At 39.2% G+C, this 13,484-nt stretch overlaps 1 protein-coding gene across 1 annotated transcript in view; it reads left to right on the plus strand.

Annotated features, from left to right (window-relative positions):
* Positions 1 to 201: 201 nt before the first annotated feature.
* IRAG2 (inositol 1,4,5-triphosphate receptor associated 2) overlaps positions 202 to 13,484 on the plus strand; it is a 126,493-nt gene continuing 113,210 nt past the window's right edge. The window contains 2 exon segments of the mRNA XM_055318836.1: positions 202 to 766; positions 13,243 to 13,353. Coding sequence (XP_055174811.1) covers positions 202 to 766; positions 13,243 to 13,353 — 676 coding nt within the window.

The following is a 13,484-nucleotide window of genomic DNA, read 5'->3' on the forward strand; positions in this document are numbered from 1 at the left end:
ATTTTCAGGAAATTTGAGTGCCAAAATTAAACACATGGAAAGTTATTTAAACCAATTGTTTAAAGACCTCTTAATCCCTCCACAGCTAATTTAGGACTTAATAAGTAGCATTGCTAGATTACTGTTAGGACAATGCTAACTTTAAAAAACTTTTGCCTGCACTTTAGCCACTTCATTTCCATGATCGGAGGAAGGTGAACGATGGCTTCTGTGAGGAAGGTCACTGACAAGCGGCATAACCCAGTGGAAAGCATTTGTAGAAAAATCAGAGCCATCCAAAAGAGAGAAGAGATTTCAGATCCAGTTCGACAGATTCTCAAATACCAATCTAGCAATTTTGATAGTCCACAGATTAATACCAAGAAAGATTTTGAAGAGGTACTGAAGAACATGGGTATCACTCCTATTCCCTTGCCCAACACTTATTTCTCAAGGACCGAGAAAGACTATGCCATCGTTACATCTCCTCAAATGATGTCTCCAAGAGCCCCATCCATTTCTCATCTCAGCTCTCCCAAGAATGCAACGTACCCTGTTTCCCTCACAAGTTCTGAAAACCCCTCAAGGCTAAGATCACAGAACTCTCAGAATCTCACATCACAGACCAGGAAAGGGGAGTGCTTCTCTAACAAGAATTTGAATAACTATTATAGTGAAAATAATTTTACTGCCTCAACACCTGACTTTGATTCAACCTCTGATAAAAACTCTGAATGTTACACTCCTCAGGAATCAGTGGTGAAAAACTTATCTCTAAATGAAGCTGGTAAATATTAATTTTCTAATGTTTATTCTTCTAATAGAGGAATAAGCCTATCATTTTCTAATACCTGAGTTAAACCTAATCCACATGATTAAAACTTGGATGGAAGCATCCATCGTACCCTTTTTAGGTATGTTTCTTTCTCTCTTTTAAGAAAATTTTATTCACCTTTAAATAAAAATTATTTTTAAATTTCAATTGATATATAATTGACCGATTTGGGTATACAATGTAGTGATTCAACAATTACATACTTTATTAAATGCTCACCATGATAAGGGCAGTTAACATCTGTCACCATGCAGAATTATTACATTATTGACCATCTTCCCTATGCTGTACTTTTCATCCCCATGACTTCTTTATTTTATAACTGAAAATTTGTACCTCTTAATCCACTTCACCTATCCTGTCACCTCCCTCTCCTCTGGCAATCACCAGTTTGTTCTCTGTATTTTTTTAGTCTATTTCCTTTTTGTCTGTTTTGTTTTTTAGATTCCACACAAGTGAAAGTATATGGTGTCCTTCTCTGACTTATTTTACTTAGCATAATACGCTCTAAGTCTACCCATGTCATCCTGAATGGCAAGATTTTATTCTTTTTTATGGCTGAGTAATGTTCCATTGGGTATATATACCACTTTTATCCATTTATCAGTAGCCATTTAGATCATTTCCATTTCTGGCTGTTGTAAAAATAATGCTGCATAAACATGGGAGTGCATATATCCTTTCAAATAAATGTTTTTGTTTTCTTTGGTTAAGTACCCAGAAGTGAAATTACTAGTATTTTCATTTTTAATTTTTTGAGGAAACTCCATACTGTTTTTCATAGTGGCTGCACCAGTTTACAATTCCACCAGTAGTTCATAAGGTCTCCCTTTTCTCCATATCCTTACCAACAGTTGTTATTCTTGAATTTTTGATACTAGTCATTCTGACTGGTATGAGGTCATATCTCATCGTGATTTTGATTTGTGTATCCCTGATGATTAGTGACGTCAAACATCTTTTCATGTGTGGCCAACAGTGGCCATCTGTATGTCATCTTTGGGAAAAAGGCTATTCATTTCCTCTCCCAATTTTTTTTTTTTGTCTCCCAACTTTTTAATTGGGTTGCTTTTTGGCGTTGTTTCTTATTTATGTATTTTGGATATTAACTACTTATTGGATATCATTTGCAAATATCTTCTTCCATTTAGTACATTGCCTTTTCATTTTTTTAAAGATTTTTTATTTATTTATTCATGACAGAGAGAGAGAGAGAGAGAGAGAGAGAGAGAGGCAGAGACACAGGCAGAGGGAGAAGCAGGCTCCATGCAGGGAGCCTGATGTGGGACTTGATCCCCAGTCTCTAGGATCACACCTCTGGCTGGAGGTGGCGCTAAACCACTAGGCCACTGGGGCTGCCCTGCCTTTTCATTTTATTGATAGTTTTCTAAGCTGTGCAAAACCTTTTTGGTTTGATATGGTCCCAGTGTTTTATTTTTCCTTTTGTTTCCATATCCTAAGGGGAAAGATTCAGAAAAATATTGTTAAGGTCAATGTCCAAGAGTTTACTCTCAGTGTTTTCTTTTAGGAGTTTTATAGCCTCAGCCTTTATATTTTGATATTTATTCCATTTTAAGTTTACTTTTGTGTATGATATAAGGAAGTGGTTTAGTTCCACTCTTTTCCATATAGTTGTCCAGTTTCCCCAGTATTACTTACTGAAGAGACTATCTTTTCCCCATTATACATTCTTATCTCCCTTATCATAGATTGACAATGTTAAGTATGGGTTTATTTCTGGGCTTTCTATTCTGTTCTATTGATCTATGAGTCTCTTTTTATCCTAACACCATACTGTTTTGATTACTTTGGCTTTGTAGTATAGTTTGAAATCTGGGATTGTGATACCTCCAGCTTTGTTTTTCTTTTTTGAGATTGCATTGGCTATTTGGGGTCTTTTGTGGTTCCATACAAATTGTAGTATTTGTTCTAGTTCTTTGAAAAATATGTATTTTTATACTTTAGGTAGTTAACATACACAGCAATATTGGGTTGTAGAGTAGAATTCAGTGATTTATTACTTATATACAACACCCAATGGTCATCATAACAGGTGTCCTCCTTAATATCCGTCACCCAGCTAGCCTATACCCTACTCAGCTCCCTCCATCAACCTTCAGTTAAGAGCCTCTTATGGCTTGTTTTCCTATCTCCTTTTTTCCTGTTCCCCCTTCCCATATCTTCATCTGTTTTCTCTCTTTAATGTCACATCTGAGTGAGATCTATGGCATTTGTCTTTCTCTGACTGACTTATTTTACTTAGCATAATACACTCTAGCTCCATCCATGTCATTGCAAATGGCAAGATTTCATTCTTTTTGATGGTTGAGTATATTCCATTGTATGCATATACCACATCTTCTTTATCCATTCATTAGTTGATGGAAATTTGGGCACTCTCTATAGTTTGGCTATAAACACCAGGTGCATGTATCCCTTACGAATCTGTATTTTTGTATCCTTTGGGTAAATACCTAGCAGTGCAATTGCTGGGTTGCAGAGTAGTTCTATTTTTAACATTTTGAGGAACCTCCATACCATTCTCCAGAGTGGCTGCACCAATTTGCATTCCCATCAACAGAGCAAGAGGGGGGATCCCTGGGTGGCGGAGCGGTTTAGCGCCTGCCTTTGGCCCAGGGCGCGATCCTGGAGACCCGGGATCGAATCCCACGTCGGGCTCCCGGTGCATGGAGCCTGCTTCTCCATCTGCCTGTGTCTCTGCCTCTCTCTCTGTCTCTCTGTGACTATCGTAAATAAAAAAAAATAAAAAAAAAAACAGAGCAAGAGGGTTCTATTTTCTCTGTATCCTTGCCCACACCTGTTGTTTCTTGTGTTGTTAATTTTAGCTATCCTGACAAGTAGTATTTTGGTAGAGATTACACTAAATTTGTAGATTGCATTGGGTAGTATGGATATTTTTACAATATTAACTCATAATCCATGAGGATGGTATATCTTCCCATTTATTGGTGGTATTTTTAATTTCTTTCATCAAGTCTTATAGTTTTCAGACTACAGGTATGTCACCTCTTTGGTTAAATTTATTCCTAGTGATTTTATTTTTCCTGATACAATTGTAAATTGGATTGTTAATATCTCTGCTATTTTGCTATTGGTGTATAGAAATGCAACAGATGGGTGCCTGGTAACATCTCAGTTGGTTAACATCTATCTACCTTCAGCTCAGGTCAATCACGATCCTGAGATCAAGCCCCACATAGGGCTCTCTGCTTGGTGGGGAGCCTGCTTCTCCCTCTCTCTCTGCCTGCACTCCCCCTGTATGTGCTCTCTCTCTTTGTCAAATAAATAAAATAGAATCCTACCAAAAAAAAAAAAAGAAATGCAACAGATTTCTGTATGTTGATTTTTGTATCCTGACACTTTACTGAATTCATTTATACGTCTAAGAGTTTTTGCTGTAGTCTTTAGGATTTTCTATATATAGTATGATGTCATCTGGAAATAGTGACAGTTTTACTTCTTTACCAATCTGGATGACTTTAATTTCTTTTTTTATCTGATGGCTGTGGCTAGGACTTCCTGTACTATGTTGAATAAAAGTAAGAGTGAATATCATTGTCTTGTTCCTCATCTTAGAGGAAAAGCTCTCAGTTGTTCATTGTTGACTATGATAGTTACAGGTTTTTCATATAAGGTCTTTATTTTGCGATATGTTCCCTCTAAGCCTACTTTGTTGAGGTTTTTTTTTTATTATCATGAATGGATGTTGTACTTTGTCACATGCTTTTCCTGCATCTATTGAGATAATCATATGGTTTTTATCTTTCTTTTTGTTAATGTGGTATGTCACATAGATTGATTGATGCATATAGAATAATCCTTGCATCCATGAAATAAATCCCACTTGGATTGTGATGAATGATCCTTTTAATGTACTATTAAGTTCAATTTGCTAATATTTTGTTGAGGATTTTTGTATCTATGTTCATCAGAACTATTTGTCTGATTTTAGTGTTAGGGTAATGCAGGGCTTGTAGAATGAACTGGAAGCTTTCCCTTCTCTTCTAATCTTTGGAATAGTTTAATAATAGATATTAGCTCTTCTTTAAATGTTTGGTAGAATTCAACTGTGAAGCCATCTGCTCCTAGACTTTTGTTTGTTGGGAGTTTTTTTTTTTTTTTTTTTTTTTTTTTTTTATAATTGTTAAGGAGAGTATAGCTACTCTTGAATTCAGGGAATTCTTTTTTTTTTTTATAAATTAATTTTTATTGGTGTTCAATTTACCAACATACAGAATAACACCCAGTGCTCATCCCGTCAAGTGTACCCCTCAGTGCCCGTCACCCATTCACCCCCACCCCCCGCCCTCCTCCCCCTCCACCACCCCTAGTTCATTTCCCAGAGTTAGAAGTCTTTATGTTCTGTTTCCCTTTCTGATATTTCTCACACATTTCTTCTCCCTTCCCTTATATTCCCTTTCACTATTATTCATATTCCCCAAATGAATGAGAACATACACTGTTTGTCCTTCTCCGGTTACTGTGGCCAAGTTCAAAAAGGGTGTTGCCTGAGTTCTCCTCTGGGATTTTGATGGAATCTTGTCTCACATTTAGATCTTTCATCTATTTTGAGTTTATCTTTGTGTATGGTGCAAGAGAGTGGTCCAGTTTCATTCTTCTGCATGTGGATGTCCAATTTTCCCAGCACCATTTATTGAAGAGACTGTCTTTCTTCCAATGGATAGTCTTTCCTCCTTTATCGAATATTAGTTGACCATAAAGTTCAGGGTCCACTTCTGGGTTCTCTATTCTGTTCCATTGATCTATATGTCTGTTTTTGTGCCAGTACCACACTGTCTTGATGAACACAGCTTTGTAGTATAACCTGAAATCTGGCATTGTGATGCCCCCAGATATGGTTTTCTTTTTTTAAAATTCCCCTGGCTGTTCGGGTCTTTTCTGCTTCCACACAAATCTTAAAATAATTTGTTCTAAGTCTCTGAAGAAAGTCCATGGTATTTTGATAGGGATTGCATTATACGTGTAAATTGCCCTGGGTAACATTGACATTTTCACAATATTCTGCCAATCCATGAGCATGGAATATTTTTCCATCTCTTTGTGTCTTCCTCAATTTCTTTCAGAAGTGTTCTATAGTTTTTAGGGTATATTTTGAGAACCATTTGAATGGTAAATGGTTCTCCAACCTTTTATTTTCAGGTTGTAGGTGTCCTTCTGTCTAAAATGAGTCTCTTGTAGACAGCAAATAGATGGGTCCTGCTTTTTTATCCAGTCTGAAACCCTGCGCCTTTTGATGGGGTCATTAAGCCCATTCACGTTCAGAGTTACTATTGACAGATATGAGTTTAGTGTCATCATGATATCTATTTAGTCCTTGTTTTTGTGGATTGTTCCACTGAACTTCTTCTTAAAGGGGAGTTTTAAGAGTCATCCTTAAAATTTCTTGCAGAGCTGGTTTGGAGGTCACATATTCTTTCAGTTCCTGCCTGTCTTGGAAGCTCTTTATCTCTCCTTCCATTTTGAATGAGAGCCTTGCTGGATAAAGTATTCTTGGTTGCATGTTCTTCTCATTTAGGACCCTGAATATATCCTGCCAGCCCTTTCTGGCCTGCCAGGTCTCTGTGGAGAGGTCTGCTGTTACCCTAATATTCCTCCCCATGAAAGTCAGGGACTTCTTGTCTCTTGCTGCTTTAAGGATCTTCTCTTTATCTTTGGAATTTGCAAGCTTCACTATTAGACGTCGAGGTGTTGAACGGTTTTTATTGATTTTAGGGGGGGATCTCTCTATTTCCTGGATCTGAATGCCTGTTTCCCTTCCCAGATTGGGAAAGTTTTCAGCTAGGATTTGTTCAAATACATATTCTGGCCCTCTGTCCCTTTCGGCGCCCTCGGGAACCCCAATTAAACGTAGGTTTTTCTTCCTTAGGTTGTCATTTATTTCCCTTAATCTGTCTTCATGGTCCCTTAATTGATTGTCTCTTTTTTCCTCAGTTTCCCTCTTTGCCATTAACTTGTCTTCTATGTCACTCACTCGTTCTTCCACCTCGTTAACCCTCGTCGTTAGGACTTCTAGTTTGGATTGCATCTCATTCAATTGATTTTTAATTTCTGCCTGATTGGATCTAAATTCTGCAGTCATGAAGTCTCGTGAGGCCTTAATGCTTTTTTCTAGAGCCACCAGTAGCTGTAGAATAGTGCTTCTGAATTGGCTTTCTGACATTGAAGTGTAATCCAGATTTTGTAACTCTGTGGGAGAGAGGGCTGTTTCTGATTCTTTCTTTTGAGGTGAGGTTTTCCTTCTAGTCATTTTGCTCAGTGCAGAGTGGCCAAAAACAAGTTGTATTGGAACACGGGGGAGTATCACTGGTCCGTCTAGCTGGTCTTCTGGGGGAGGGGCCTGCTGTGCTGATTTTCAGGTGTTAGCACTTGGGGGAGCTGCTCTGCCCCTGCCTGCTGCAGGGCTCAGCGGGGGTTGTTCACCCCGTGGGGCCCCAGGAGGAACAGCCGCAGTTGCTATGGCAACTCTGGAAGCCTGGATTCAGCCTCTGCAGGAACTACGGGGCTCGGGGCGCTCTCCCCGTCTGCAGGGGCTGGAGGCTCCGGGGCGGGGCCTCTGATCTGCTCAGCTCGGGCAGGAGCGTCCTCGCTGTCCTGGGCCCTCCCGGCCTCTGCCTGTCCCGGGGGAGGCCGGATCCTGGGCTGTGTCCCGGCGCCCTGTGCCCCGGGGCCTGCGCTGTTGGATTCGCGCTCCCGCCCCGCAGCCCCCTCCCTGGAGCCGCCGCCCGAGCCCCTCCGAGCTGCTCCGGCCCCGCCGTGCGCGCTGCAGCCCTTAGGGAGCTCGGCGCACTCTCCCGGGGCGCAGGTGTCTGTTAGTGTCCCCGGGAGCCCGAGGGCATCCCCGCCCTCCTGGGTCCTGCTCCAACTCCCTGCGAGCCCCTTTCCGCCCGCCCGGGAAGGTTGGTGCAGCTCCTGCTCCTCCGGGACGGGACGGGGCTCTCCTGTCCTGGGGACACTCGCCCCGGCCTCAGCCCGGCTCCTCGCGGGGCCCCTCCCCCTCGGAGGCCTTTTGTTCCTTTATTTCTTTTTCCCCGTCTTCCTACCTGGATAGAAGCGCGAACTCCTCTCACTGTAGCATTCCAGCTGGTCTCTCTTTACATCTCAGGCCGAATTCGTAAATTTTCAGGATGGTTTGAAGGTTATCTAGGTAATTTGGTGGAGACAGGCGATTTGGGGACCCTGCTCTTCCGCCATCTTGCCCCTCCCCCGTTTGTTGGGAGTTTTTGATTACTGGTTCAATTTCATTACTAGTAAGTGGTCTGTTCAGATTTTTCTTTCTTACTGATTCAGTTTTGGGAGATTGTATGTTTCTATGAATTGATCTATTTTTTTCTAGGTTGTCCAATTTGTTGGTATACAACACTTTGTAGTAGTTTCTTATAATCCTTTGTATTTCTGTGATGTTGGTTTTAACTTCTGTTTCATTTCTCTTTTTTTTTAAGATTTTATTTATTTATTCACGAGAGATACACAAAGAGAGGCAGAGACATAGGCAGAGGGAGAAGCAGGCTCCCTGAGGGGAGCCGGAAGTGGGACTCCATCCCTGGACTTCAGCATCACGCCCTGAGCCAAAGGCAGATGCTCAACTACTGAGCCACCCAGGTGTCCCTTCTGTTTCATTTCTGATCTTATCTAGTCCTCTCTCTCTCTTTTTTTTATAAGTCTGACTAAAAGTTTGTCGATTTTGTTTATATTCTCAAAGAATCCAGCTCTTAGCTTCATTGATCTTTTCTATTGTGGGTTTTTTTGTTTGTTTCTATTTCATTTATTTTCCTTCTTCTATTTCCTTTCTTCTACTAACTTTGGACTTTGCCTTTTCTTTTTCTAATTCCTTTAGATGTATAGTTAGATTGTTTGATAGTTTTGTTTCTTGAAGTAGGCCTGTATTGCTAAACACTTCCATCTGAGAACTGTTTTTACTAAGTCCCAAAGATTCTGAACCAACAAACATTTTATGTTTCTGATTTCATTTGTCTCCAGATACTCCCTGATTTCCTCTTTGACTTCCTCATTGACCCATAGTTGTGTAGTAGCATGTTGTTTAGCCTCCAGGTGTTTGTGTTTCTTCTGTTTTTTTTTTTCCTTGTAGTTTTCTAGTTTCATAGCACTGTGGTTGAAAAGGATGCTTGATATTATATACAGTCTTTTTAAAATTTACTGGTATTTATTTTGTGGCCTAATGAGATCTATTTTGGAAAATATTCCATGTGCGCTTGAATGTATATTTTCTTTTTGAATGAATATTCTGTATATATCTGTTAAGTTCATCTGATATAATGTGTCATTTAAAGCCATTCTTTCTTTATTTTCTTTCTGTACATGAGGTGCTAAAGTCCCCTAGTATTATGTTACTGTCAGTTTCTTCCTTTATGAATGTTAACAGTTGCTTTTTGTATTTAGGTGCCCTATGTTGGGTGCATAGATATCCCCTTGTTAGATTTATCCCTTTATAATTATATAAATGTCCTTCATTGTTTTTTGTTTCAGTCTTTGTTTCAAAGTGTGTTTTGTCTAAGTATTGCTACCCCAGGCTTTTTTTCCCATTTGCATGAAATATCTTTTTCCATTTCCATCCTTTCACTTTCAGTCTTTATGATTTTAGATGTGAAGTGGGTCTCTTGTAAACAGCATATAGATGAGTCTTGTTTTTTTTTATCCAGTCACCCTGTGTCTTTTGATTGGAGCATTTAATCCATTTACATTTAAAGTGATTATTGATAGGTATGTACTTATTGCCATTGTGTTAATCATTTTCTGTTTTTGTAGTTATTCTCTTTCCTTTCTCCTACTCTTACTCTCATGTTAAATGTTTGTAAGTCTTATTCTCTAGTGTTGGACTTTTTATTTTTTCTGTATCTATTACAGGTTTTTGGTTTGTGGTTACTGTGAAGTTCATATATAACATCTATGTATATAGTCATCTGTTAAGCTGATGGTCACTGAAGTTCAAACACATTCTGAAAGAACTAGAGTTTTACTCCCCACTTCTACATTTTATGTATATGATGTCATATTTTATATCTTATTATTTTGTGTATCCCTTCACTAATTTTTATAGGTATAATTGATTTTTACCACTTTTGTCTTTTAACCTTTATACTAGCCTTATAAGTGATTGATCTAGTATTTTTACTGTATGTTTGCTTTTACCAGTGAAAGTTTTTCCTTTTATAATTTTCTTATATCTAGTTATGACCTTTTCTTTTTTCACTTAAAGAAATCCCTTTAACATTTCTTGTAGGGCTGGCTTGTAGTGATGAACTCCTTTAACTTTTGTTTGTCTGGAAACTTTTTCAATTCTGAATGATGACCTTGCCATGTAGAGTATACTTGGATGTATCTTCCCCCCTTTCACCACTTTGATTATAGTGTGCCACTCCCTTTGGCTTGCAATGTTTCTGCTGAAAAATCAGCTGAGAGCCCTCTGGGATTTTCCTTCTGCCAAACTCTTAGCTTTTCTCTTGTAGCTTTTAAGTTTTTATCTTTAATTTTTGCTATTTTAATTATGTGTCTTGTCAGGCTTCTTGGGTTCATCTTATTTGGGGCTCTCTGTACTTCCTGAAGTTGGATATATGTTTCCTTCCTTAGGATAAGGAAGTATTCAGCTATTATTTCCTCTAATATGTTTTCTATTAGGAGAAGGAGCCCCAATGGCTCCTTTTCTTCTGGGACCCCTATAATGTGAATATTATTATGCTTGATGTTTTCCAAGAACTTACTTAACCTGTCCTCATTTTTTAAAGTTCTTTTCTTTCTTTTTTTTTTCTGTTCAATTTAGTTTCTTTTCACTATCTTGTCTTCCAGATCACTTAATCTATTCTCCTACATCATCAAATCTGCTATTGATTCCCTCAAATGTATTTTTTCATATCAGTTATTGTATTCAGTTCTGGATGGTCCTTTTTTTTATATTTTCTATCTTTGTTGAGGTTATCTCTGAATCTATCAAGGCTGGTGAACATCTAATGACTGTTTCTTTGAACTCTTTATCAGGTAGATTGCTTAATTCCATTTTGTTTAGCTCTTTTTTTTTCTGGGGTTTTGTCTTTTTCATGCAGTTCATATTCCTCTGTCCCTTCATTTTTGTCTGACTCTATTCCTTACTATATATTAGGTAGGTCAGTTATCTTCTTGTCTTGAAGGTAGTGGTCTTATATAGAACATGCCCTGTGGGCCTGGTAGCAATCCCTTCCCAGTCAGCAAAACCAAGTGCTCCAGATATGTCCCTTGTGTGAACTATGTGTGCACTCCCCTTGTGACTGGGTCATGACTGCTACTGGTCCTCTGGGGCAGGGCCAGCCCTTAGTCCAGCTATTTACAATGATTGACTACAGAGCTTGCCCCCAGCACAGCTGAATGGAAGGCCTGGCTTCTGCCACTGCTGGTGGGCAGAGTTAGCTCTCAGGCTGGCTGTCTATAATTTCTAACCTTGACTGCTGCATGTACACTGAGGAGCATTGTTTGCATGTAGTGCAGCTGAGTGAGAGGCCTAGCTTCAGTATCTGTAGGGAAACTGGTAGATGTGGCTAAGTCCCTGGTGCAGCTAAATGGGAGGCTATTGAGATTGTTGTGATGGATTGGGCTAGCTCCTGGAAAGGCTGAGTGGTTGGCCTGACTATAACTACTGTCAGTAAGCTGGTAGATGCAGCCAGCTCCACCACTCCCTGGGGAGCAGAAGTAGTTCTGGAGAGGCCCTAGTCCTGGTCAGGGCAGAAGTAGTTGCTCTGGAGAGACACAGGTTCCAAATGAGACTGCCCACCCTCTGCACCCCACACCCCAGAGTGGTGGGTCAGGAGCCAACTAGAGAGGCACCTACTGGGGCAGTTCTGCAGGAGAATACCTGCATGTGCCAAGTGGTGCTATCGACGTAGATGGAGAGTGTCAGAATCCATATCTGCAAGTGTCAGATGAGGTAAGCTGAAGGAGTGTACCTCATTCCAGAGAAAGCTCCTGTAGATCCCTGCCCCACTGACACAAGTCCTAAAATTAGTAGTCTCTTTCATGTATATCCCAAGAACTTTTCAAACTGCTGAGTCTTGGGCCAACTGATGCAGTGCACTGGCCCTTCAAGAGCAGAGATTCCATTTCTTGTAGTCCTCTATGTCAGAGTTAAGACCTGCTGAATTTCAAAGCCAGATGTGATAGGGGCTTGTTTTCACCACACAGGTCCCCAGGGCCCAGGATGCCTGATTTGGAGCTTGATCTCCTGGCTTCTCAGGGAGAACCTCCACATCTGTGATATAGTTCCTCATTGTGGGTTGCTATCACACTGAGGCTTTGGTTGTCTACTGTGTCTCTCCTCTCTTACCCTTCTCAGTGGGCCTTCTCTTTATCCTTTTAGCTGTGGAAGATCTCTGCCAGTATTAGGTTATTAACAATAACATAAATACTGGATTAATGCATATTTTCTATATTATAGGTATCATATACTATATTTTTCCAATAAAATAATCTAGAGAAAAGAAAATGTTATTAAGGATATCATAAGGAAGAGAAAATACATTTATAGTGATGTACCATGTCTGTTTTTTAAAAACTATGTATAAATAGACCCATGCAGTTCAAACCCACATTGTTCAAGGGTCAGCTGTAATTGTTGCCTTGGTGTGTCTGTGGGAGGAAGTGAGCTCAGGATCCTGCTCTGCCACCTTTCAGCAAGGCTCACCCTTTTTTTCTCTTAAAAGAAAATCTTACATGTGAAATGTAAGTATTCTCTATGTTTTTAATTAAAAACATGATAGAAATTCCAGACTGTATTTATAATCATTATCATTGGTATTTGTTTACTCACCTGGCAACAAATTTTCTCTAGAGCAAAAACTACCATTTTAACTCCGTGTGTGTGTGTGTGTGTGTGTGTGTGTGTGTGTGTGTGTGTGTGTGTAGAAGTAAAACATGTAGGACAGTGTAGGCTCCATTGTAATGCCAATAGATAGGCCAGAGGAGAATATTGATTTCACAGGCCAATTTCAATTCAAATTTTGTGAACTCTGTTTAGAGGATTACTCATAGAGTCCTATACATGATGGGCACTGAAAAGCAAAACAATGTAAGATATTTCTTCTGTATAGCAAATTATTCTGTTTCCTCTACTTTTTAAAAAATATTTTTGTTGTGTTGTACTAGTTACTTTTTCATAGAATGCGTTTAATTTAATAAGGCAAAAACTTCTCTTTCATCTCTCTTTTATTCTACTTTAACAAAACATAAATTAAAAGGAAAAATGAATAATAGATTTTCAAGACAAAATTTTTGCTTGGTCTTTTCATGTCAAGTAATAGGTATTATGGGCTGCTATTGAAATATGTCTCTTTTGTTAAAATTAAAACAAAATAAATTAGCAATTGTAGCACAGAAAGCACCTAGATTTACAAAATTTCTTCTAATAGGATGGAAACTAGGAAACTATAATGTCAAAGAAGATGTAACCTACAGCACTAGCAGGACCTGTGAGGAGTTACTCACAAGTATTTTTCATGCATGTGACACAGAATGTAGAGGTAAGTTGAAAATTATCTGCTGAAACGTTCTCATCAAGTCATGTGTACTTTCTATTGTGAGCAGAAGGGAAGTAGTTTATGCGCAGTGCTCTATGTGGTTGTGTTTACATACCTGATGGATGCAACCTAAT

This window comes from Nyctereutes procyonoides, unplaced genomic scaffold (assembly GCF_905146905.1).
Source record: "Nyctereutes procyonoides isolate TBG_1078 unplaced genomic scaffold, NYPRO_anot_genome, whole genome shotgun sequence".
NCBI classification, from domain to species: domain Eukaryota; kingdom Metazoa; phylum Chordata; class Mammalia; order Carnivora; family Canidae; genus Nyctereutes; species Nyctereutes procyonoides.